This window comes from Lepidochelys olivacea, assembly GCF_965140295.1.
Source record: "Lepidochelys olivacea isolate rLepOli2 genome assembly, chromosome: 15".
NCBI classification, from domain to species: Eukaryota; Metazoa; Chordata; order Testudines; family Cheloniidae; genus Lepidochelys; species Lepidochelys olivacea.
Window position 1 is genome coordinate 30,272,815 of NC_140425.1, and position 26,299 is coordinate 30,299,113.

At 45.0% G+C, this 26,299-nt stretch overlaps 1 protein-coding gene across 6 annotated transcripts in view; it reads left to right on the top strand.

Annotated features, from left to right (window-relative positions):
* Nucleotides 1–25,082, top strand: part of RPH3A (rabphilin 3A) — a 150,308-nt gene extending 125,226 nt beyond the window's left edge. For all 6 annotated transcript variants that reach the window (XM_084649351.1, XM_084649350.1, XM_084649348.1 and 3 more), the window contains 9 exons: nucleotides 1,901–1,980; nucleotides 4,773–4,847; nucleotides 7,595–7,704; nucleotides 9,145–9,271; nucleotides 10,453–10,509; nucleotides 11,834–11,985; nucleotides 15,136–15,217; nucleotides 16,511–16,607; nucleotides 17,873–25,082. In XM_084649351.1, the coding sequence (XP_084505477.1) occupies nucleotides 1,901–1,980; nucleotides 4,773–4,847; nucleotides 7,595–7,704; nucleotides 9,145–9,271; nucleotides 10,453–10,509; nucleotides 11,834–11,985; nucleotides 15,136–15,217; nucleotides 16,511–16,607; nucleotides 17,873–18,003 (911 nt within the window). In that variant the 3' untranslated portion in view covers nucleotides 18,004–25,082. The remainder of the gene's footprint in view (nucleotides 1–1,900; nucleotides 1,981–4,772; nucleotides 4,848–7,594; nucleotides 7,705–9,144; nucleotides 9,272–10,452; nucleotides 10,510–11,833; nucleotides 11,986–15,135; nucleotides 15,218–16,510; nucleotides 16,608–17,872) is intronic.
* Nucleotides 25,083–26,299: the final 1,217 nt, after the last annotated feature.

Here is a 26,299-nt window from a genome sequence, read left to right on the forward strand (position 1 = left end):
AAGTGGCAACTTCATGCGACTTGGTTTTAAACCTTGAAAAAGGGGAAAGTCAAAAATTGAACTGCTAATGTAGAGCCCCGTTAAAGGCACAGTATTTGCAGAGGCTGAGAGGAGAATCTGGCTCTGACCTAGAGCTAGATCCTGCAAACTTTCCTCATGGGGCAAGCCCATTGATTTCGACATGGCTTGCAGGATCAGAGTCCAGATTTTTAAAGGTAGGTAGGTACCTAAGTCTATGGCCCCAGAACCTTAGTTTATTTTACTCTCTCTAATATATGCCATTCTGTAGCATGTGTGTAAATGCACATGTCCACATGCGTACGCATATGAGAAGACATTCAGGTGAAGCCTCTATTTTTCTTTAGCTGCAGGAAATGCCAATAGACAGGTCCATCCGTATAAAGGAGAGATCCTTGTGGTTTCAGTACTTCTGCACTAAGATTCTCCCCCCCGCCCCATCCTAATTCATGAGCTTACTGGCCATAAGAGTGAAGATCAGGAACTCCAAGAAGGCATCACTTCATGTTTCAATCCTTTTTCTGAGGAGAAAGACAAGGGTGGTTAGGAACCACGAGACAGTCCATAAATATTAGGCAGAGAGGAAAGTGGCCATGAGGAAATTTAGTACAGTGGGATCCCGTGTTTAACATTTCCTCTCTCCAGTCAAATTTGGGTGAGCACCCAATGCAGTGAGTGTGCAGAACCCAGGCTGGAAACAACATGAAACTTGGGGTGATCGGTAGTCTCTGCTCACTTGGGAGAAGCTGCTGAAGTTCAGGGCTAACATGCACTAGCAGGTCATATAAAGATGTGGTCTGCATTGTGCAGCTGCTTTGCTCCTTTAATAGGTCTCGCTTGTGCTGTCATCTTCTTGTTTGCATGCTGAGCACTAAACTCTGCTAAAACTCTCAGTGACCCCTCACCTGTGTTCCAGGTAAACGTTTGCATAGCTCTGTCCTGATAATGTTCTGACTACTGTAGCTCCTGAATTTGGCCAGGAGATGCTGTGATGAGAGGTTAGTTGGTGACTGTGTGTAATAATGGCTGCAGTGTTTGAAATGCCCTCTAAATTTGTGCACACAATTTTTCATCTGCAGTCACAAGAGCAAAGGGGAACAGCCTCTAATGACCTGGTCTGCAGGCTTATCCTTCACAGTCCCAGTGAATTGTGCCCATAGTCAATTCCGGATGTTAAATTAGAAGCTAAAATGTATTGCGTGTCATAATGCTGTAGGTTGACGTCTTCATGATGTGATGCAACATGGTTGCCCTGTACTCCAAGAGGTTTGGGCTCTCTATGATGATGGAATGCCCCTTGGCAGAGCAATGCTGTCCTTTTAGGAGACAGCAGCCAAGGTCATGGTCAGCAATTTAAAATGGTGTCTCTGCCTGGGGTAAGTTTTGGGAGGAGGCTTGCCAGGCAAATGACAGGTCAGAATGCTTTGGATGAAGTGAGATTTTATTGCGATGCTTGGTGAGGGCACTGGGAGACCCAGTTCAAGCCCTTGCTCTGACTGAATTGGGGTGGTCTGGGATGAAAAACTCCTTTGAATCAGGCAGGCAGGGACTTTAAACCTGGTCTCCTCTCCCCCCACCCTCACGTTTTTGTGAAAACGTTCAAAAGATTTTCTTGTTCCAACGTGGAATGAAAAGAAATTTCGGAACCTCGGGAGTTGCCATGAAATGGAATTGTCGTCCGCTGTCAGCTCTCACTGGCATGGCAGAGTGCTCAGTGGACTATGCGGACACCCTCCCTTCCTTAGCGCTGCTCTGCCTTTGGGGCTAGGAGCTGCCAGGGTTTCATATTGGTATCACTCGGCTGCGTGGATGAAATATCTCCAGTGGCTTTGTTCTTAATAAAACCATCTCTTACCTTTCCCTCTCCCCTCTTGCTAATTAGCCACGCTGGGGGCGCTGGAGTTCAGTCTGTTGTACGACCAGGAGAAGAGCTCTTTGCACTGCACTCTCATCAAAGCAAAAGTAAGTGCACCCTTGGAACAAAATAAAATGACTTAAGAGTAGGCCGGCCGGCAGGGTCTGATCCGTTATCCTTGGCCCCTGCTCATTCTATGTACACAGGACATTGTCCTCCCCTGGAAGAGCGTATTTCAGAAACGCCTCTCTCTGTTTTCATATGCTTCCCAAGACCCAGTCTGGTTTCCACCTAACTGAACGCAATGGAACTGAAGCTAGTTCTGCCGCCATCTCTCCCCCCGCAGCCAGGCGACCCACGCAGGCGTTACTAACAAGGATGTGTGATCTCCATTTCTGTAATAGCTGGGTGCTGGAGGTAACAATAATTCCCTTAAGGGTGAGGTGTAGGATTCTCTGCCCTTCCAGCTCGCTGCAGACTTGGGAGGAGGTAGGACTGCATTGGGCACGTCTAAGGTTCCTTCCAGCGCTAGAGCACTGACTGGCTCTAGAGAGACTCCCTATTCCAAGTGTAGGGAACGTTTTGGAAAACTCTGCTGTCTCTAGAAGTGGCAGAAGTGTTTTTTTTCCCAGTGTAGGAGACATAAGTGAGCCCCTGTTCTGCCACCCAGGAAAAGGCAGATGGGAGGGTCTTGTATCGCACCCTAAGTGGTAGCAAGGCACGGGCTCAGTCTGATGGTTAGTGGTAGCAAACTCTCCTGCGGAAGGCCCTCCTCCATAAACAGTCTGTCCCTGGAGACAGCAAGTTACAGCGTGGGTTTCATCATCTGCTCTCGCGTCCCCCTCGCATGCATCTGCTGCAGTAGACTTGGGTAGGCAGGATAGCTAAGCCACAGCGACTTAAGGCCACCAGGTCCTTGAATAGGCCGTTTCCCATGTGATGTGTCTCTGAACTGGAATCCCTTTGCTGGGGTATGTCGTTAGGAGATGGATGAGAGGAGGTTATTTCTTGCAGCAGTTGAGCAGATAATGGAGACTTGAGCCATCTTCAGAGGCCACATGCCAGGAGCTGGCATCACATGTTTGACTGGAGCCTAGCTGAAGGCAACCTATGCCTGAGTGTGCAGATGCGTGTTCTGGATAGGAGTGCATCCGAGCGGCTGAGTGCGCTGTAATTACCCACCAGCTTGCTCAGGTTAATTGATTTCCCACAGCCATCTCACGGGGTTATTGGGGTTACTTCTGCCCATGTGCAGCGGGTTGATTATAGCAACTGTAACCAGGACAGTTACTTGAGTTACGCTGAAGATAATTGGTGTAGTTAATTCCATCTCCTTTAACCACCTGCAACAGCCATTAGTACCAAGGCTCTCAGAATTGAGCAGGGGCCTTGCAGAGATGTCAGCAGACAAAGTTAAGATGTCAGCCCTTTATTTCCAGGATTCCTGTTTGTAATGGTTCAGTCGACTTGCCATTTCTGTTCATGCGATCAGGCAAAATCAGCAACGTTTAGCTGCCATTGAGTGTATGTGCAATGAAACCCCAAGCTACAGCACTGTGAGCAATGTCTGGCTAGGTCCTAAAACTCTACTTTCATTCTTGTTAAAATCGCAAAGCAGAGAAGTCCACAAAATCTCTGAATTTAACAGCACAGATTCAGGTCTGAATCCAGAATTTGTTCCCGTCACTAGGTAACACCACCGCCCGCTGACATTCACAGATACCGTACCTGACTGCCCGGTGCGCCCACAGCACTTGTATCGTATCTAGTCAGAGCAGGTGATGTCAGGCTACCCGAAGTACAGCAAATGAATCAATGCTGCCATTCCTCAATATTGCCTGATGGGAACGGGCTGCACCCTGCAGTGACAATTCCCCAAACCTCAGATCTGACCAACAGTCTGATTTCCCATAGCAGTGAACATCTCAGACTGAAACACCTGACTCAGCACTTCTAGAAGATCAGGCCCCTTTTAAGGTGCCTTGAGGTGGGCACCCAAAATCCCGAGTCATGTGGGAAAATGTAGGCCCAAGTGCTTTCTGCTGCAGCCAGCTGTGTTTCAGTGGTTTGTGGTGAGGTCATAGGATGGACTTGTATCCCTAGTGCCTTGAGAAACAGAGGTAAAGTCCTGAAGCCTAATGCGCCTCCCTGGGTAGAACCCTGGTAGGTCCCACTGAAGGTAACTGGGGATCCTGCAGGCCTGAGGGGAAAGTGATGTTCACATTTCACCAGTTCTGTAGGGTGAATGCCATTGAATGCTCGAATTCCTGCAGGAGGTACCGCTGTCCTGTAGAGAAGGCTGGTAATTCCAGTGTGTAGACGTGCTGGTGGTAGAGAAGTGTGCAGAATTTTCCACTTTGAAAATGCCAACGTGCACCTCTGAACATGCCTCATCTTCTACTGCGTCCCAGCTTCCCGTGCATTCGCTCTCTCTGGAAGAGCTCAATCCTCTTAAGTGTTCAGGAATGACTTTCTGGATGAAGGAGGTCTCTCCTCTTTGTGCTAAACATGCTGCCCCAGCGGTGTCATTTCAGGCTAGCTCTTCAGCAGCTCCGACCCTTTCGTAGGGGATGAAGACGTGAAGGCAAACCTTTGCTTCTTGAATGTGAGTTTGGAAGCTGGCTGGGGATAATGCAGACCTGTCCGTTAGGTTGCACAAGACTCAAACACAATGTGAGCAAGTCGATAGCAGAAAGTAGCATTGGTCTGATATTTAGAAGCTGAATTTGAAGTGTTGGTTCAGGGTTGGGACTGTTCCGCTTATTCAGAACAAAGAGCCTTGATTTATTCACCACATACCTTCCGTTCCTTTTATTAATTTATAGCTCGTAATAAACTATTGCTAAATCCTTCCCCTCAGTGCATTTAAAGATGGCTAACCCCCTTCATTATCTTTTAGGGTTTAAAACCAATGGACTCCAATGGTTTAGCTGATCCTTATGTAAAGTTGCACCTATTGCCAGGAGCCAGTAAGGTAAATATCTATCAATTAATTTGCTTAACTCTGTTACATTGAAACAGTGAACAAAAATATTACGGTACTGCTTTAGAGTGGAGATTTTTCCAAAGGACTGAGATGGCCAATTCCCATTAAAATTAATAGGAGCTAGACATTCAAATCCTCTAGGCTGCTTTGGAAATCTCAATTCACAGGCCTAAATATATTCCACATGGAGAGAAAAATCTCCAATGCTGCGTTAATCCTGAGTACTGATACTTTTAAAACTGAAAATAACAATAGCGTGGAAGGAACAAGAGCAGGTCTCAAAGGCAGCTGCTCTATTGTTGTTTGGAAATTTGCCTTGGTCTCTCACCTCTGATTTCTGTACACGGTTGCTCCTTGCCGTTATCTAGTATGTGACCTGCTCAAGAAAATGAAGCCTTGGGCCAAGCAACCTTCCTGACACCTGTGTCTCTTAGGATGAATGGTGCTTTTGTAGACGCTGTGCTGTAGGTCCTGGAAAATCGGAAGTGTGAAACCTACCATAACTCAGTAGAGACGAACTGCACTAAATGGTCCGCTATTCCCCAACTCTCTCAGGAGCTCACACAGGCCTTCTAGGACATTGCCTGTGTGATGGCTGCTCACCAACATTCAGAAAAAAGATGCTTTCTGGGGTCCACCCAAGAGATGACTGATCTGAACACCCCTTAACACCGCTGATGTTCATACCTGGATGCAAACAGATGGGATTGGCTCAGTGGGCTGAACTAAAACCCCAGAGCTGAGAACACTTGTTGTGTTGGAGAAGTTTGAATCCGATTATTTTTTAATCATGTTGATTATGGTGATGCCTAAGGACCCACCAAGAGCAGAGCCCGTGGTGGGAGGCCCTGTACTAACACACAACAGCAGAGCATCTCTTCCCTGGACAGTTTGCAGTAATACTCCTTGCATTGGCTGCTTCTGCAGCTGCTCCTACCAGCTGGAATCTCTGACAGGTTCTTCTCAATCTGGATCTGGACTTTTCTTTGTCTCGGAGCCAGCTCTAGTCTTTTTCTTCTCCCTTGGCACATGAACACAATCAGTCCAATTAAGCTTATTTACACACTGTGTACCAAGCAGGATCCTCCTCCACCTGATGACTGGCTTCTGATGCGCTCATTGCTGTTAAATAGGACCTTTCCCTTTGTCCCATTGAAGTCCATTTTGTTATTAGTGGAGAAAAGTGCTTATTATTGTAAGGATATCAGCATCTCCTTAATTTTGGATGGAAATGAATAGGACACTGGTGAATGGGGAGTGGAATAGCTCAGCCTGGTGGTCTTTGTTAATGGATGAGCGCTCCCCGATTTCTGAGAGAGGGAGTTTTTTCATATTGCCTTCAGTTTTGCATTTTTCACAGCAGCCTTGCAGAAGCAAGCAGCGTACAGGACATCTCGAAAGACTAATACCTAGTTAATGAGCACAGAGACGCTTCAGAGAAGGTGACATTGTTAATACAATGCAAAACATCTGACACAAAATCTAATTATTACTGGAGTTTGAAAGATCAATTTTACTTTGAAGGTTCTTTGTGTTCTAATTAGAGCTGTGAAAAATATCCACCAAGTGAGGAAATGCTCCAATTATTTTCTTCATCAAAGAAAGCTCTGTAAACTCCCGCTCCCAGGACCAGCTGAAAATTGAATTCAGTGGAGAAAACTTCTAGGAAGAAATGAACATTGTTGGCCCACTGCCTAACAAATGTCTCTTCTGTTTGCTGTGGGGATTCAAAGATTTTTTCCCCCCTCTCTCTGGCTGAATTATACTCAAAAGAAATGACTGAGGTGCCACACTCTTTCAAAATAATGTTAATAAAAAGTTTGTAATTTACACTTTGTGCACTTTGGGATCAGATTGGCTCAAACATCAAAACAAAAGAAACATTCCAGCACACCCACAAAATACAGTGGGCAGAATCCATCCCTAGTGTAAGATCTGAGTAGTCTATGTCCCCAATGTTTTGGGCTAGTGTTCCTTTCTTATCCTTTTTTCATACGTTGGAAAAAAATTCTCCAGTTAGAAGCATCTGGGATCTTGTTGCTAGCGTTAGGTGCCTCTGTTGATCCAATTCTCATTCATGGCGTATCTTTCTACTTTGCAACAGTGGAAGGAGGCTACTAATCTTGCCCAGGCAGAGAAGCCCAGCCAGATGTGGAATCTCGATTTAGTAGGAATACAAATTTTTCCCATGTGGCACAAGAGCTGAAGAAGCCAAAACTTCACTAACTTGAGAATCAGTTAATTTTCTGTTTGTACAAGGGCTGAATTGGCCGAGAGTAAGTAAATATGAACGAGTCAGAGAGAGAGACAAGAAAGTTCCTGCTTAGACTTTCCATTTATTTTAGGCCACCAAGTTCATTTTCCAGTGGGCTGTGCCTGACCACCTAAACTGCCATGGCACGGTAAACACCACAAACTTCCTTTAGAAGAAGAGGCCATGTGCATCTGGGTCAAATTATGAGGATTGGAGTTTGACTCTTAAATGAGATTAGTTTGGTGACTTTGGTTTACAAGCATTACTTAAAAATATTAAAAATGTTAGGTTAGATCCTGTAATACTTTGCTTGGGTGAGTGGCCCCCCGTGAAATCAAATACAGGGGAACCGTGGGACTACTCATGTGAGGAAAGATCATAGGATTGACCCACTGTTTGCATAATGCTTGACCCGGGACCATTTTAGGCAGCAGACAGTGTGTGTGATTAGTTCTTTGTTTTGATTTTTGAAACTCAATAGTCAAACAAATTGAGGACCAAGACTCTGCGCAACACTCGCAACCCCATGTGGAATGAGACCCTGGTGTATCATGGCATCACGGATGAAGATATGCAAAGGAAAACACTCAGGCAAGTTGAAGACAAAATCCCAGTGTCTTACACTGGGGATTACAGTGGACGAGAAGCTGGGTATGAGTCAGCAGTGTGCCCTTGTCGCCAAGAAGGCTAACGGCATATTGGGCTGCATTAGTAGGAGCATTGCCAGCAGATCGACGGAAGTGATTCTTCCCTTCTGTTCGGCACTGGTGAGGCCACATCTGGAGTATTGTATCCAGTTTTGGGGCCCCCACTACAGAAGGATGTGGACAAATTGGAGAGAGTCCAACGGAGGGCAACGAAAATGATTAGGGAGCTGGGGCACATGGCTTATGAGGAGAGGCTGAGGGAACTGGGCTTATTTAGTCTGCAGAAGAGAAGAGTGAGGGGGGATTTGATAGCAGCCTTCAACTACCTGAAGGGGGCGGTTCCAAAGAGGCTGGAGCTAGGCTGTTCTCAGTGGTGGCAGATGACAGAACAAGGAGCAAGGCTCTCAAGTTGCAGTGGGAGAGGTATGGTTGGATATTAGGAAAAACTATTTCACTAGGAGGGTGGTGAAGCACTGGAATGAGTTACCTAAGGAGGTGGTGGAATCTCCATCTGTACAGGTTTTTAAGGCCCTGGCTGGGATGATTTAGTTGGGGTTGGTCCTGCTTTGAGCAGGGGGTTGGACTAGATGACCTTCTGAGGTCTCCTCCAACCCTAATCATCTATGATTCTATGAAAGTGCACTGTGATGGGGAACTGGGTGCTCCCTCTGCACAGGGGTGAGTGTCATTCCCTGCTGCAGCACTTAAAGTTAGCGACCTTTGCAACCCTTTAAGAAACTGGGCAGAAGTAGAGGTGAATGAAAAACGTTCGAAGGATCAGTTTTCCATCAGAAAATGCAGCTTAATCAAAACTGCAACATTTCCTGGGGATGTCGATTTTAGATGACATTTTTGATGGAAGAAAGTCTTAAGAAATTGTTTGGATGAAGTCAAAGTGAAACATTTTGACATTATCATTTTTTATTTCCTTTAAACTTGTGCACTATTATATTTTAAATAATGTCTATTTAATATTAAATATTTTATATTCTAGTTTGACATTATCAAAATGAAACATTTTTACCTTATTGAAACTAGATGTTTTCACATTATTCTAGCAAAATGTTTCAATGATTCTGAATTGACATTTTTCAGAATTTCCGTTCCACAGGAAATTTCAGAATTTTGCCTTTTTGTTCTGAACTGGAACAAATTAAAAAATGTCAGAATTTCTTGAGGAATGGCAATTCTGTTTTCCAACCAGCTCTGATCACAAGTTAAACTGAGGCTGCTAGATTTGGCAGGGATCTTAGATGTGAGATTTTTAGGCTTTGCTGTTTACATTCCTCCCACAAACAATTCTTTTGGGTCGCATAGCACAGAGTCTGAGCTGGGAAATCCTCCAGCCCATTCAATATTAGGTCCCTTTTCTTGTTCGATTCAGGATCTCGGTGTGTGATGAAGACAAATTTGGCCACAATGAATTTATCGGTGAAACTCGAGTTTCTTTGAAGAAACTCAAATCCAATCAGAAAAAGAACTTTAACATCTGCTTGGAGAGAGTAATACCGGTAAGTCTCGTGAAGTTCTGCTATGTTGTCATTACTTCTGGTGCTCAATATAAAAGTAGCATTCAATGGGCTTTGGAGTGGCCGTGAATTTGAGACTCCTGAGTGGCTATGTGACCTGTGAATGTGAAGGTGTCTGGGAAGGTGCTCAGAACCTGAGGGCCAGTTTGTGGTCTCAGTTGCGGCAGTATAAATACGAAGTAATTCCATTGTAGGCCATCATGGAGATCAGAATCTGGTCCAAGCACTGCCTGGCCTGCTGGTGTGATAGGGCAGTTCTTCAGTGCACGGGGCATTCTGTTTCATGGACTAGCACAAGTCTAATTTATAGGATATTAACCCCCCTGCCCCTCGAAAACGTCTGTGATGTGGGCAAAGGGCAAAACTCTGCTCTTGGATCCTCATGCTGACTCTTGTACCCTGGTCTCCCAGACGGAGTTCTGTAAACGTAGGAAGAGCAGTGTAACAGAGCTCAGATCACTACTTTAGGATTGAGAGCAGATTTTTGCCCACAGGCTTTAAACAAGGAAAACTAGGCAAATTGCTGAGGTAAGATCACTAATAGTGCTAGCAGGAACCTGTCTGAGCAGCCTATGTGGAGTTCCAGAATGTCCTGTCCAACTGTTTACAACTAGAGGCGGAATCCTAGGTAAAGGACTGACCTCATGAGCGAGTAGCATATTGCATGCTCCCGTGTACAGCTTTGGAGGTGAAGTGGAATATGGGTGGCTTTCTTCCCTAGAAATAACTCATATGGATGCCCACAAGCTGCTTTAAATATTTGAATGGCGGTAGCTCCCCTGACAAGACAGCACACTGCAATCCAGTATCCTACCACAATTTTTCAGAAGGGAACTTAGGGGAGATGATTGATTACCTGGGTGGGGAAAAGATTGCACGCCTGTGTGCATGGAATAGATTCAGATCTATGGCTCTGGCCATCGGAAAATAGGAATAAAGAAACTCTTGAAGTTCGATGGGTGGATAGAAGCCACATCACTTGCTGAAGAGCCTGTAGGTGTGTGGGACAATTTCACAGCCTCCCGCCCCCCGTGGTCAGTAAGGGTGGCACCATGGCTGAGTTTGACCTGTTGGGTGTGTGCATGAATATTGTTTCTGTAGGGAGAGACCTCTCTCTGCCTGTGGAGTTATTAAAGGGAATCTCTCTTTGTTCCTATTCCAAGATGAAGCGGGCTGGAACGACCGGCTCCTCTCGCGGGATGGCACTGTACGAAGAGGAGGTAAGATCTGGTGCTGCCCATGCTCCTCTGGCTCTGCTTTCAAAGGGCATCCTTAGCTAAGGGTGAGAGGCACCGTTTTCTATCCTTTTGGTGCCACTAGTGAATGATGGATTTTTTGTTTTATAATCCCACTTCCAGAGCCTCTCAGCCACTCCTTACAGTGCAGGGCCATCGTGAGCGTCATGCTCTAGGGGTGATGGCGCTGCAGGCGGAGATGTGTTTGCAGCGTGTGCCGACGTAGCCGCTCCCTGTGAGCTAGCTAGCTCGAGCGCTGGTAGCAGTCAAGCACCGGCAGCATGGATTACCGCCGGAGCACATAGCCAGCGTCCTGGGTGGACTTGTACATACCGCCCTGCCGCAGCGTTACTGCCATTGGTACTCGCGCTAGCTAGAGTGACGCTATCTTGGGTATAGCTACACGTACTGGAAGCCCGTCTCTGATTGCCGTGTAGACGTACCCGAAGAGTGCACCGCTTCCCTGTTATCTGCCTCTTCAGTGAGTAATGGAATTGCTCTCCTGATGCCCCCAGTATAGAGCCAGCTGGGGTGTGAGATCCCAAGGTCATTCCTGAGTCCAGGGCTCTCACGGGGGAACCCATGATGCTACCGGTTGGGTGGGATGTGCATATCTCTCTAGTGCAGGCTCAAACGTCTAGTCATGGTGCTGATGCGAATATTGGAGGTGAGTTTCTTTGACTGCTTTGCAGGCCGGGATGATTCAGGCATTTCCCCCATGAGCCATCATGTTTTTCCTGTTTGCCGTGTGACAAGAGGGGAGGGTTAGTTATTGGTTGTAGAAGGAGCAGCCGAAGTGCCAGGTGGGAGGTGGAAATGTTACAAGTGCGAACTCTCTCCCTGTTCTGCCTTCAGAGCATCTGCTTGCAAACGCCCTTTCAGATTGTAGGTTCGTTCCAACCTGAACCTGAGACTAAAAGGTGCCACATGTAACCCCCCCCTCCCCCGACAAAGCGAAACCAGCTAAAACTTTCTAGCAAGCCATTGAACAGGGTCTGCCGAGTTTAACCTAACTGACACATACAAACCTTTTCAATCCTTATTGAATATAAAAAATAGAATCATAATAACTGGACGTGGCTTCTGCACATTGTATTGGTCACCTTCAACAAGTAGGTTCCTGTGTTTAAACACTTCCTCGCCTTCCTCTGTAATCTCTCATGGTCCCTTTTCAAGCTTTTCCTTTAGTCATTCCCTCTTTCCTGCACAATGGATTATGGTAAATCCCTGCCTCCAATATTCCCATGTGGGTGTGTTTCTGGTCTCTCTTATCCCAGTCCCCACTCATTCCTCTGGCTTCCTCTCATAGGTAGACCGCGGTGGTGATGTGGAAGAACGAGGAAAGATCCTTGTGTCCCTCATGTACAGCACCCAGCAGGGAGGCCTGATTGTTGGCATCGTCCGTTGTGTCCATTTAGCTGCAATGGATGCCAATGGATACTCGGATCCTTTCGTTAAACTGTAAGTTAGAGCCCAAAAGTTCTGATGTTTGTTGTGCCATCATGCGGGGAGCAAAGTCCATGATGGAGCGTGTTCAAGGGGGGTTACCTTAAAGCCTGGTTATTGTCGGAGGAATAACTCTCTGTTAACCATGGTGGCTTCTAATTCTGTAATGTACCTGCTCCATGAATTTCACTGACCGAAATGCGTTTTAACTGGCATTAGTGCTGCAAAGCCCATACAACAGGGGAAGGGTAAAATGGATTCTATCCAGCTTCATGCAAAACCAATGACATTGTCAGCTGAACTGTAACTGCAGGCTCTTTGGGATTGCAATGGGGCATGCTGCCATTCACATGGTGCAAATTCTCACACTCTAAGTGGGCTTCTGATGCGCCTTTTCCAGGCGCATTCCAAAGTGATTCCAAACTCAGCTTCTGATTCTTCACTCCTCAAGACGCACCAGTGTAAAATGGCTGTAGCTGAGTGGAGAATCAGACCCTCAATAGCAGACCCGTTGGGATTGAAGTCTTGATAATCGTGTGGTATAATACACAAAACAATCTCGCCATTGGCTGCGGGGCATGGCCGTGCATACGAGATTCGCTGTTCACCCCTGCTGCCCAGATTCTGATCTGTCCCATGCCCTTGCCATAAGCAGAGCCATGCTGGCCTTTACTGCACTTCACGGTGGTGCTGCCTCTGGAAATATGCATTTTTTTAACAATCTCTGTACAGCTAACAGTTACATGGGACACTGCAAGAGGCAGGAAGAACACCGTGTGCTATTCACATTCTCAGCTCACTGCAAAGTCAAATGACATGTAATCAATTTGTAAGCTTGGCAAATTTTAATTTGAAGCTCTTAATCCGGAATAGATATTCCACAAAAAGAAAAGGAGGACTTGTGGCACCTTAGAGACTAACCAATTTATTAGAGCATAAGCTTTCGTGAGCTACAGCTCACTTCCTCAGATGCATATCGTGGAAACTGCAGCAGGCTTTATATATACACAGAGAATATGAAACAATACCTATTCCCACCCCACTGTCCTGCTGGTAATAGCTTATCTAAAGTGATTTCCAGCACAAATCCAGGTTTTCTCACCCTCCACCCCCCCCACACAAATTCACTCTCCTGCTGGTGATAGCCCATCCAAAGTGACATCAGCCACACTATCAGAGGCTCATTCACCTGCACATCCACCAATGTGATATATGCCATCATGTGCCAGCAATGCCCCTCTGCCATGTACATTGGTCAAACTGGACAGTCTCTACGTAAAAGAATAAATGGACACAAATCAGATGTCAAGAATTGTAACATTCATAAACCAGTCGGAGAACACTTCAATCTCTCTGGTCACGCGATCACAGACATGAAGGTCGCTATCTTAAAACAAAAAAACTTCAAATCCAGACTCCAGCGAGAAACTGCTGAATTGGAATTCATTTGCAAATTGGATACTATTAATTTAGGCTTAAATAGAGACTTGGAGTGGCTAAGTCATTATGCAAGGTAGCCTGTTTCCTCTTGTTTTTTCCTACCCCCCCCCCCCAGATGTTCTGGTTTAACTTGGATTTTAACTTGAAGAGTGGTCAGTTTGGATGAGCTATTACCAGCAGGAGAGTGAGTTTGTGTGTGTATGGGGGTGGGGGGGATGTGAGAACCTGGATTTATGCAGGAAATAGCCCAGCTTGATTGTCATGCACATTGTGTAAAGAGTTGTCACTTTGGATGGGCTATCACCAGCAGGAGAGTGAATTTTTGTGGGGGGGTGGAGGGTGAGAAAACCTGGATTTGTGCTGGAAATCACTTTAGATAAGCTATTACCAGCAGGACAGTGGGGTGGGAATAGGTATTGTTTCATATTCTCTGTGTATATATAAAGCCTGCTGCAGTTTCCACGATATGCATCTGAGGAAGTGAGCTGTAGCTCACGAAAGCTTATGCTCTAATAAATTGGTTAGTCTCTAAGGTGCCACAAGTCCTCCTTTTCTTTTTGTGAATACAGACTAACACGGCTGCTACTCTGAAACCAGATATTCCACAGTTATCCTTTCAGGCTAGAACTTCCCTCTACACCTAAACCATGTAGATATTTTTTTCCCCTGGTCATTTTCCATTTCCTTTCTCCCCTTACAACAAGAACACTTTCCCTCTAAAAAATGAAATAAAAAACACTGATAACCCCTGCCCATAACGATCCACAAGTCTTGTTTGCTGTTCAACAGAGTTGAATGTTTTTCCTCCAGTGTCATGCTTTATTCTCTCTTGTGCTTTCCAAATAGAACACTGAGATTTTTACTTTCAAAGGTAATTTAAACAAAGATTTAATTAATACAAACTGTACAATTTAGCATTGCGTTTGGACTGGACTGTTAAGACTGAGCTAATTGTTTCCATACTTATAAGTAAAACTAATTCAGTATGCTAATCTGTGCTTCATTAAATGCTAATTGATTATCAGCTGTAGTTGGGTTTTTTCCCAAGTCTCTCTAGACTAGTTCGTATTTGTGCACTCTTGAAATTCTCAGGAGCAGAGGCACAATGGAATAGCTCCCCATGGAGGTTAAAAGCATGGTTTGGCATCATATAATAACCAGCTTGTCTACTACTTGTCAGTGTCATGATTATTTCAGCCTCTCCATGCTCATAGCCCTCACTAGCATCAGTCAAGCTCTTTTCGACTTGTACGTGTATTTCCAATTTAGTCCCTTGGGCATTTCAACACTCCTCCAGCCATTTCTTTGATCATTGCAATTTTCCCTCCAAGTGCCTTGTGAGAAAATTGTGGAGCAGGTTACAAATAAACTGCCACAGTGCGATCTCTTCTACAAGCTTGTTCTACAGCAGATTCAAGTGAGAGGAGTGCTAGCTATTTGGATTTAACATGATTCTTTTTAAAGGTTGTCTTTCTAATCTAAGTACCACCAGTGCATCTATATAGAGAGATTTATGCTGAATTCAGTAACTGGTGCAAAGTGAATTGTTCTAGTCTTAGACTGAATGATCTGAAACAGGTTTTTTACTCATTTTGTGACTTTTATTAAGTTTTAACTTCCTTAGCTATGGTTTTTCCAGTCCAGAAACTCCTTTTTCTTTAATTTTCAAGCTGGCTCTGTTCATTCACTTCACTTCAGTTCTAAGATGCTTTATGTTGCTCCTAGTTGGCTGAAACCTGACATGGGAAAAAAGGCCAAGCATAAGACTCAGATTAAAAGGAAGACGTTGAATCCTGAGTTTAATGAGGTAAGGATGGATCCCCTTTTTTAAATGGGCCAAACTTTTAATTCTTTGTGTATGTGAAACACAAGGCATTGCCAAGCACAATTGCTCTTTCAGGCTCCTTTCTGTCTTCAAACTGTTCAGGGCTATTTCTGAAATAAATGAGTACAAAGTTAATCACCACCTATGGAGGATAGGATTATAATTCAAAATGATCTGGACAAACTGGAGAAATGGTCTGAAGTACATAGCATGAAATTCAATAAGGACAAATGCAAAGTACTCCACTTAGGAAGGAACAATCAGTTGCACACGTACAAAATGGGAAATGACTGCCTAGGAAGGAGTATTGTGGAAAGGGATCGGGGGGTCATAATGGACCACAAGCTAAATCTGAGTCAACAGTGTAACGCTGTTGCAAAAAAAGCGAACGTCATTCTGGGATGTGTTAACAGGAGTATTTTAAGCAAGACACGAGAAGTAATTCTTCCGCTCTACTCTGTGCTGATTAGGCCTCAACTGGAGTATTGTGTCCAGTTCTGGGCTCCACGTTTCAGGAAGGATGTGGACAAATTGGAGAAAGTCCAGAGAAGAGCAACAAAAATGATTAAAGGTTTAGAAAACATGACCTATAAGGGAAGATTGAAAAAACTGGGTTTGTTTAGTCTGGAGAAGAGAAGACTGAGAGGGGACATAACAGTTTTCAAGTACATAAAAGGTTGTTACAAGGAGGAGGGGAGAAAAATTGTTCTCTTTAACCTCTGAGGATAGGACAAGAAGCAATGGGCTTAAATTGCAGCAAGGGCAGTTTAGGTTGGACATTAGGAAAAACTTCCTAACTGTCAGGGTGGTTAAGCACTGGAATAAATTGCCTAGGAAGGAATCTCCAGCATTGGAGATTTTAAGAGCAGGTTACACAAACACCTGTCGGGTTGTCTAGATAATAAGTCCTGCCTTGAGTGCAGGGGACTGCAGTAGATGACCTCCCGAGGTCCCTTCTAAGTTCTATGATTCTGAGAGTCACGAATCTGGGCAGCCTAATTGAAGTGTTTGATATTTTGGCCTTATCTCCTTGATCAGGGAGAAATATACATGCTAGATTAATCTTAATAATTCAGTGTCCTCTCCCCCTCTATGAGAGAGCAAGTGATCTAACTAAATCATGCAGAGGATGATTATTTGCTAGCATTTTATTAAATCTCTGTGCAGTCTTTTAAATTAAGTGTTCACAGTAAGCTTTAGAATGTAAAGGTTCCTTAGATTCTTCTCTTAAAGCTGGGTTTTTGGAGTAATTCTAATATTTTGTGTGCTTTCCAGGAATTTTTCTATGACATAAAACACAGTGACCTTGCTAAGAAATCACTGGACATATCGGTCTGGGATTATGATATTGGCAAATCTAACGATTATATCGGTGAGTTACAGGTCTGTCTACTCTGTGCCGATTGATGGGAACAGGGTGTTTCCCTACAGTGGCTCTGAGGTCACACACCGCTCCAGGTCAGAGGGGCGAGGCAAAGGATTGCTGACAGTTGGCCGGCTCTGCTTGGGAATCCAGAAGTGGCCAAGGTGCTGGGTGTGATTAAAAACGGCAGGCACTTCAGCGGAGAGGGTGCTAAGAATGGGTCGGGCTTATCAGAGCTGCAAACTCTCTGCCACAAAGTGCTCTCTCTGTGTTTGGTGATTTTAAATGACTCACCTGTCTTTAGGTCCTCTTCAGTGCTCTGAAATACAAAGAAGTTCCATTTTAAGCATTGAAGTAGGACCTCGTGGGCAGCAGGACCGGGGATTCAGTTGCGACTCCTCATGTTGCACCATTGTATAGAGGACCTGGGCTCACAAGCAGATTCTGCTCTGGGCTGATTTTATAAAATTTGTCCATTTGACCCCTTTTTTTGGTCGGCACTTTTTTCTAACTCTAACTTGGTGGCCCAGCTCTAGGTCAGAGTAACCTGGAGCAGGTAAACTTCAGGCCAGATTGTGGCCTTTCCGCAGATAGGTGGGGGCCTAGACAGCTCGGCGGTCAGCCATGTGCATTGAGCAGGGAGGAGCCAGAGTTTAGTCACGCGAAGGAAGGGAACGGTGGTATCAATAGTGGTGGTAGACCCCCCAATATTGGCATGGCACCCTGCCCCTCTTCTGCCTGCACCCTGTACACAAATATCAAAGTAGCTGAACGCGTGTATGCCGCTTCTGTATCCCAGCAGGAGGAACTTCTCCAGCTACTACTACAGCTGAGGAGAACTCTAATGTGCATCTGGACCTCCCATGCCACACTACTTCCATTGGGTTAAGCCAACGATAACGGGAGGAGGGGTTGTAGGATGAGAACATGGTTTGAAAAACTAAATATTTAGTGTTAGGCTCTTCAGAACCCCTAGGGTCTAACCCTGCCCTGCTGTCTAGGCTGTCCTGTGTGGAGGGGTGGGGTGAGGGTCTCTCACTCGGGCTCCATTTTAGAGGAGTTTTGGTCATCCGTGATGCTGCCTCTATTTTGTGCTGACTAGAAGACCCCAGTCTCCAGAGCTTGTCAGTCTGGGACCTTTTGCCAGCATTAAATGCACAAGACATTTTAAACTGGGGAGGAAAAAAGAAATACAGAAAAAAGTGGCACCACGGAAACGGGTAATTGGAACCCTGGTGTCTTCTTTGACTATCCTGCCTGCTTCTTTCCTCCAGGTGGATGTCAGCTGGGCATCACCGCCAAGGGGGAGCGTTTGAAACACTGGTACGAGTGTCTGAAGAATAAGGATAAGAAAATTGAACGCTGGCACACTTTACAAAACGAGAGCCACGTTGCAAGTGATTAAGGTCCCCAGCACCAGTCTCTCTGAAATACACGTCCTCTGCCAAGTCACAGTGGATTCCCGATGTCTGTCTTCCGAAGCCAATGCTACATGCCTTGCCTACACCTCTTTGGATCCCAGGCATGTTACGCTGCCCTGTCTCCTTGACGCCAGCATCCTCTGTTTGCCATTCTCATCCCAAAGAGCAATCTGGATTTTGTGTGTTCAAATCCATTTCTGACTAGTGCATCATTCTGATGTATGATTTTGTCAAGCAATAGCCACACACTGCGGATTTTCATTTGTCTTCATTTCTCACCAGTCTAACCTGCATCATAATATTGCTTCCTAGTCTGTTTGCTGAAGATATTTGTTCTTGAGGAGGTGTTTCACTTGGGTGCTCATTGTTCTGTCCTCATTAACCCAAGTGTGTTTATTTTTCTCTCTGCATGTCTCTTTCCACTCCTCTCATTTTCTCTTCGCCAGCTGAAATACTTTTAGCATCAGTTCGGTCTATTGGGATGCACAGTCCTTGAGCCTACCATATTATTATTGCTTTCAGGATGTGGTGGGGGAGCAGTTTGAAAGTTGGTATCACAGCATCGGACAGCTCAGTTAATTCGATATCAACACCTAGGTTGCAATAAGCAAAAGGCTGTTTGTTCTGCATTGGGTTTGGTTATAAACATAACTTAGTAACTGCATTTCCACTGATACAATCCGGAGAGTACTAGGTATTTGGCTTCTTTTCCAGAGGGAACATTTTTGCAGTGTATGGAGCTAGCAAACGGGGTGGTAAATACTTTTGAGATTTCACAGCAAGGACACTGAGTATTATGGCATTTAAATAAGTAACTGGAAATAGAGAGGTTTCAGAGTAACAGCCGTGTTAGTCTGTATTCGCAAAAAGAAAAGGAGTACTTGTGGCACCTTAGAGACTAACCAATTTATTAGAGCATAAGCTTTCGTGAGCTACAGCTCACTTCCTCAGATGCATATTTCCTCAGATGGAAATAGAGAGCCACCTTCTGCATGGTCATTTTGGAAACACCAGATCTGAGTTTTGGTTTGTTTCTGACACAATTGATTTTGGAACTAGGAACCCGCACATGCTCTTACTATAGGAATCCTTCCTTGTCTTAGACTTGCAACCACCTCCCATTCCAGTGAGGATGGCTACATAACCTAGCAAATAGATGTATTTGGGGGCTGAATTTGTTACGCTCTCTTGAGCCAGTATTTTTTGTTTCATAATAATTTCATAAATGTTCATTTTACCACCTGCAGATGCGAAAACATTTCCTAAGGAGTTGATGTGTTTATTTGTTTTCCTTTTAAAATCCAATACTTAACGAAATTATCTGGGACAGTTAGTGGTCTTCCAACTTCAATTTTCTGGTGGGTTTCCTTTTATTATTGCACAAAAGAAACATTTGCTTCAATCTGTGCTTAATTTATTGTTTGTGGGTGTTTTATTTCATATCAACAAAAGGAGGGCCGACAAGCTCTTGAATTGATTTTGATCTTTTTGATACCAGTCTGATCCAGCTGCTGTTTTTTACAACCTTCAAGCATAGCAATGTCAAGATTAGTACAGTAAGTACTCCTGGGCTATATGGTCGCTCAGCGACAAACTTAGGACGCAAACCAAAACCTAAAGACCTAGGTTCAGGCTGTCACCCCATGACTCCTTTGCAGGCTGCTGCTGTCTCTGCTCTGGTGTGGTATTGTGTGGTGTGTTCTGAATGGAGTTGTCCCTCAGAGTCCATAAGTTTTTTATTCTGATGAGTTATTTGCTTACTCTTGGCTTTTTTCAGTGGAAATTAATAGTACTAGTCATTTGCTATGAACATCTTTATAAAGCTTTAACTTCACAGACAGAGGGGAAAATCCAACCCTCTATCCTGCATGAAGGTTTCAATGGGCTGTCACCGTACTGTATTCCCGTGATGTGCTTTTATACAGAAGAAACTATAGGCTAGTAATTCCCCTGCCTGGAGTCCTCAGCTTTCTTTAGCTGCTGTTTCTTTTGGAGCTTTGAGACCGTGGGGGCAGTCCCTGCAAGTGAAGGAAGTGCATTGCTCAACTGAATAACCCCACTCTTGCCACATCACCAGATCGTGGGCCCTGCGCATGTCTTCTGAGCTGCTGTTCTAGTTTGTGGATTGTTTCTTGTCCTCTTGTGCAGTGTGATTTGTTTATATGTTCGTAGAACATAGGTGTATAGCGTTACAGGGAGTGTTGGCTCCTGTAATCATTTAAATGTCAATGGGATAGAATTGAGATGAGTACTCTTGCTCTCTCTCTCTCCAAGGGGAATAAAGCTCAATATTGTTTGCATTGTTCTGATGAAAACCAACAAAGGCTTTCTGCTCCCTCAGACCACCCGTCCACACAATGCTGCAGGGTGCTGTCGCTTTGGGACAAATCACTGCAGCTCACAACAGTGGGCTGTTGCACCATCGATTTGATAAGGGATCACATCCAGACCTGGTGCATGTCCCCTCCCTTCTTTCGACGGGCAGCTGGCAGTGCTAATGTTTATGGTCCCTTCTTGGGTTCGCCTTCCCACTCTGACTGCCCCTTCTTCCCCAGCTGTGATTTCAGAGGGCCAGTCTTTTCTCTGCCTTGCAGAGCGGGTGGGTCCGTGCGGTGGGCATTTTATTTTTCATTCAGGTCAATCCAGAGCGTTGGAGTTGGGCCCACGGTGTAAATGTCACAGCCTGACCTTTCCCAAGGCCGGGGGACTCAGAGCTGGGTTTTTGGCTAAGGAACCTGCATGTCTATTCAGCCCTTCTTTCCTTTTCGAGACGGTAGTGCCCCCTGAGGTAACTGGTGTACTGAACAGGGCATACAGGCCGGGCCCAGCCCCTCCGAGCTGAATCCACCGGGACACTTGTGTTCGGGAGAATCCACTGAAATGTATAGGAGCCCCGCTAACTTCCTTTCCTCAGATTTCTCTCTGGCAACGCACCGAAGGAGACTACGCCATTCCCAATGCAAATGAACCCTCTCCTCTTCTCAATCAAATCTCCTTCACAAGAGCTGCCACTCACGTCAAGGGGGAGCCATGCCCACGCCCAGACCTTGGGGCTTATCAGTGTCCTTTGATGTCAATGGAAAGACTCCCAGTGATCTCACTGGGTATTGGATCGGCTGTCCCTATGTATTTGGTAACTACCCTGTGGAAGTTCCTGGGTGCCACATTCTCTGTCTGTGCTGGGCTCTGTCAGTTCCTGGCTGTAGTGCAGAAGTTCCCTTTGTCCACTGTAAAAACAAACTACGGGTCATAATGCAATGAGAGAGCAGCCTTCCAGCGGTGCGGCTTCCTGGCAGAATGTATAGCCAGGTTGTTTCAGGCAAGTTTCTCTCTCTCTCTCTCTCTCTTTTTTTTTTTTTTTTTTGCTGTGGGTAATCACCTTAACCAGAGTCTGCAAGATATAGCAAAACGCAAGGGATAGCGTCTTGTTCCAGAGCATCTTCTAGGCAGTCCTTATGGGCTCTTTCTTCATTCTGGAGAGCTTGGTTTTCAGGGCTTCTTGTTGAAGTCCCAGCTCTGTTGCCTGGAAACTTGTGCCTTGAGCCAGAGACCACTCAAACCACCTGCAAAGGTTCCTTCTGGACAAGGGACCCAGCTTCTTGGAGACACCTGCATCAGCCCCTTGAGGGGGGGAAGCCCTCCTGAACTTGGTAATGGAAGAACCTGACCTTACTCTAGAGTTTACGGTTAAGTAGCTGGACTGTTTTACTATGACCAAAATGTCTCAGGCTAGAACAGGGCAAGTTTGAAGCCTCCTTTGGGAGTAGACAGACTTCCACAGGAAATTGCCCTACGGTCATTGAAGCTCATGCTTGATGCCAGGGTGGCCAGTAAAAGGCAAGACCACAGCGTAGAGAAGATTTGCAAGGCAGCATAGGGAAATACTCAATCTTTTCCCAGATTGGACACTTTTTGCAGATGCACTTCTGATTGTACAATCCAAATGACTGGGGAATATGATCACATTTCTATCAGCTTCTTCTGCTTGACCAAGCAATGATGATTATTCAGGGCCTGTCCGCTCTAGTTTGAAGGGATGGAGACAAGGGAATTTGTTTCTGTATTGGTACATTTATTTTCGGCATCTTAGATCCAATGCCCCACACTGAGACACCCTTCCTAATTTACTTCAGAGCAATTTGGCCTGTGGATGGATGGGGTGTTCAGTGTTTTTTAAATGCAGTACAGTAATCTCCCCATCCTCTTCCTTTCCATGGGTTAGACTCTCTCTTTGGTGTGCATCTTTATTGTTGCTTTCTCACCTCCTTTTAGAACACATGAGTGGGGTTCAGAAGTCAAAGCTGCTTTAAGGACAGAGGAATCCAGTAAGGCAGCTCCTGGTCCTCAGGGAAGTCTGGGTTGTGAACGGCCGTTCGTTGCAAGTAGCTGGAATACCTGGCAATTCCAAGCTGCTGCCGCTGTGATGCAGAATAGAAACACTCAAGTCTGAGAGCCTCTCTCAGCCATTGGGACCAGTTAAAAGCAGAGGCCCTGTTCTTTGCTGTCCTCATTTACACCAGTGCTAAGAGGGCATAAAACACTAGTGTGTTTGTACCTGCTGCCTAGGCATTTTGCACTAGTGTGAATGCCAAGACACAGTACAAGGTAACGGAGACCCAGGCCTAGGACATGAGTAATTGCTCTGGGATGCTACAACGGATTTAGAAATGTGCGAGATCTCAGAAATCATCTAAAATAGTTAACTCCAGCTCTCTTAAAAGCACGTTTTGCAGAGGAGCTCTTGAGATCAGAGTTCCTGCCGCAGCCCTGAAACATTTCTCTGCAAATGGTCACCTAGTTCCCATCGAGATGTATTTATTTTTCTCTATATTTGGGTAAAGAAATTCTGCCCAGTTTTTCTAGGCCCTGTGTGAGGAAAGCACTGAAGCACTTTCTTAAATCCACTGTGTTCAGCTTTAAGCGTGTGTTTAAAATTAGGCACATGCTTAGGAACTTTCCTGAATGAGACCCTAGTGCCCTCCCTAAAATTTGTTTGTTTAAAACCAGCTCTGATGTTGTGTGTCCCACTGAGGAAGTTTTGTATCTCCCTGAGGCTTAAGCACCTGTTTCCATACGCAAGGTCAGCTTCTCTGGCCATTCAGAATAGCTGATCCTTGAAGCCAGTGGCAATTGCATCACACAGGGTCATGGCCACAGATTCTCCAGTCCCTATTTCTTTATGGCCAGCTCTGGCTGCATTGTCTCCGTTGCTAGAATAGTCTTTTTTATATTAGGGTGATTGGAGCAGTTCACTGTACTCACTTGTGGTCTCGCTCACCCATTATGCACATCTAGCTTAATTTCTTTGCAATTCGAGTTCAGTACTTCTGTGCCTGTCTGCAATGTTGCTGCTAAGTAACCTGAAGAAGTTCTCTTTATCCCCTGCTATCTGTACATCTATGCTTTTCAGGCTCGAATGTTTTTTTTTTAATTAAGGACATATTTCTGTTTCATGTCCTTGGTTCCTAGCCTCATTACCTTGCATTTCTCAGCACAGAATTCCATAAAGCGCTAACCCCTCTCTGCCCCTAGACAACTGAAGTCAAGTGAGATGTTATTGCCTTTGTCCTTTAGACCGACAGCTGCTGCTTTTGGCTCTGCCTTGCTAACTTTTGTATCACCGGCAAATGTTATCATCTCATTATCCTCTGCAAGGCTGTTCTCTTAGGCCAATGAGACGTAAAGTGAACAAAACTGATGCAAACCCTCGTATTGATCCTTTTAACTTCCCCTGGCCAGTGAAGACCGCTCCTTCCTTCCATCCCATATTTTTTCCACGCCTGAATGTCTTCTGTATTTTATATCCATTTATTTCTTCACTCAAGGAACTCAGAGGGATATTCACAAGAGCAGTGAGGTGCTCACTGAAAGTTTAATGGGGGTTGAGTGCTTTGAAAATGTCCCTCCGTCCTTCCTTCCTTGTGTTGCACGTCTCAATTATGTACAAAGTCCAAATAAATTATGTCCATAGTAGCTGATCTACACTGAGAATCCAAACTAAAATTGTCAATTCTACCTGTTTTGCTTTTCTGGTCTATTTCTGCCTTCCCTCCCCCATTTTCATTACCTTTCTGAGTGGTAAATTTGAGCATACACGTCTAAAGTGCCCTCAGTCTTTTCTTCAATCTAAATGCCTTTTTTGCCAAATCTATCATTCCCTCCCTATTTTCCAGAGGTTTTGTATAAATTTGCCTTTTTATGTTAAGTATGTAAAAAGTGGTTTGCAAACAAGGCTTAATTTTCAAACTTGAATGCTTACTGTGGGGCATTAATGTGAGTACTTAACTTGTCATGGGCATTGAAATAATCTGCATTAGACTCTGCCAATTCAAGCACTCAAGTGTGGAACTGACCACCTTCGATGCTGAGTGGGAAAATTGGGCTCACAGTATTTATAGGTCTAGCAGTGTCCTATGCTGTAATGTTCTATTATAGAATTGAGATAATAATTTAGATAATCCTGATGTGTCAAGGAGCAAAGTTTGAATGGAGATGTTAATTCCTGGAGACCCCTCCCCACAAAAAATCGTCTAAGCAATTCCTTTAAAAGATAAATGGCAGTAAAGCCTTCTTTGTGTGTATACATATAGACACACAGAACAATTAAACAAAGATTGACTTTACCTGGCAACTTCTTACCATCACCTCTCTTAACATTCCCAACTTGGTCTGCTTTAGTTTTGAAGAAGTTATATTCAAGTCATATACTTGTTCAAAACATTTTCCATTGCTGATACCACTTTCTGAGTATTGCGTAAGTCACATTCAATGTCTCCATTTCTCACCCGTTTCTGATTTTTATGTTGGCGATTTGTGACCTGACCTAGTTTTTGCCTTTGTAAATAAAGCATGCACACATGGCTTAGGAATGGGGCAGGAGCCTTGTCTAATGATGTTTGCGTTCTAACTAGCATGCAGTGATTTTACAGCAAAATGTCAGTTTACCAATAATGAAAGAGAAATGTAATACAGAAACTAGAAATACTCTCCAGTCTTCCGCTGCATGCAGGTACAAACATCTTCTCTCTTCGTGTGATATCTAATAAAGTAAGACTATTGGAAAAAACCCAGACAAGCTTCTTGGTTTTAATTTTACTTCAACAAGCTCACTGAAGGAGATTAACTTCAGTAGGACAACCAAATGGGCCGACTCCTGAGCTGGTGTACGTCAGCATGGCTTCCCTGATCACAATAGATTTACACCCGCTGTGGATGTTCCGCTTCACTGTGAGTTTAGGAACAGCGCGTGTGTCTCAGGAATGGGTGTATACCATATTGTGTTAGTGTGGGCTGACTTTCGTGGATGATACGGCTTCAAATCCTAGGAACACTGTGGAATCGGCTTTTAGTCAGATAATGAAAAACCCAATATGGATTGAATGGTGAGGTCACCTCACTTCCATTGCTGGTAGGGATTATTATTCACTAGTATTCCAGCAACCAAAATGGATGATAGAGTTTAAGGCCAGAAGAGACCCCACGTCATACAGTCTGACCTCCTGTATGACGCAGACCATCAACACCACCTAGCACCTGCACACCAAACCCAACAACTGGAATTAGACCAAAGAATTACAGCCCACAGGAGACTAGACTATTATCAGGGATCGAGGTGCAGAATTGCCCAAGGCCACCATCATGGCAGGGAATTGATTTAAGTGAGAGACACCCAGATAATCCTGGCATGAGACCCAAATCCACACACTGCAGAGGAAGATGAAACTCCCCAAGGTCTCTGCCATCTGACCTGGGGAGAAATTTCTTCTCACCCCCCACATATGGGAAAGATATTTGTGAATCTGATTGTAGCATGAGTGATTTGTCACCTGCAACGTCATACGGCACATCTGCTGCTGGGTACTCTCCTAGCTAAAGCGTTCCAGTCCCTTAGGCCACAGTCAAACATTGAAGCATGTGTTTAACTCCCATTGACGTCCTCCATCCAGACACAGCCCCGTGTAACTTAGGTTGCATCTACCCTGCAGCTGGGAGGCGATTCCCAGTTCAGGTAGATGTACCTGCAGTAGGTCTGCTCGAGCTAGCACCGAAATAACAGTGTGGGAACTGCACTGCTAGCCACCCGAGCACGTACCCAGGGTGGCAGGTGAGGTGGTGTTCACGTGACTAGCTGGAGCAGCTGCCCGTGCCACCGGAGCCGTGCTCGGCATTTAGTGTGAACCTCGCACTAAGCTGGCAGACGTACATCTGCCCGAGCTGTAAATGACACCCTCCGGTGGCTGTGTAGACGTACCTACAAATGAGCAGCTGCACACTATGAAT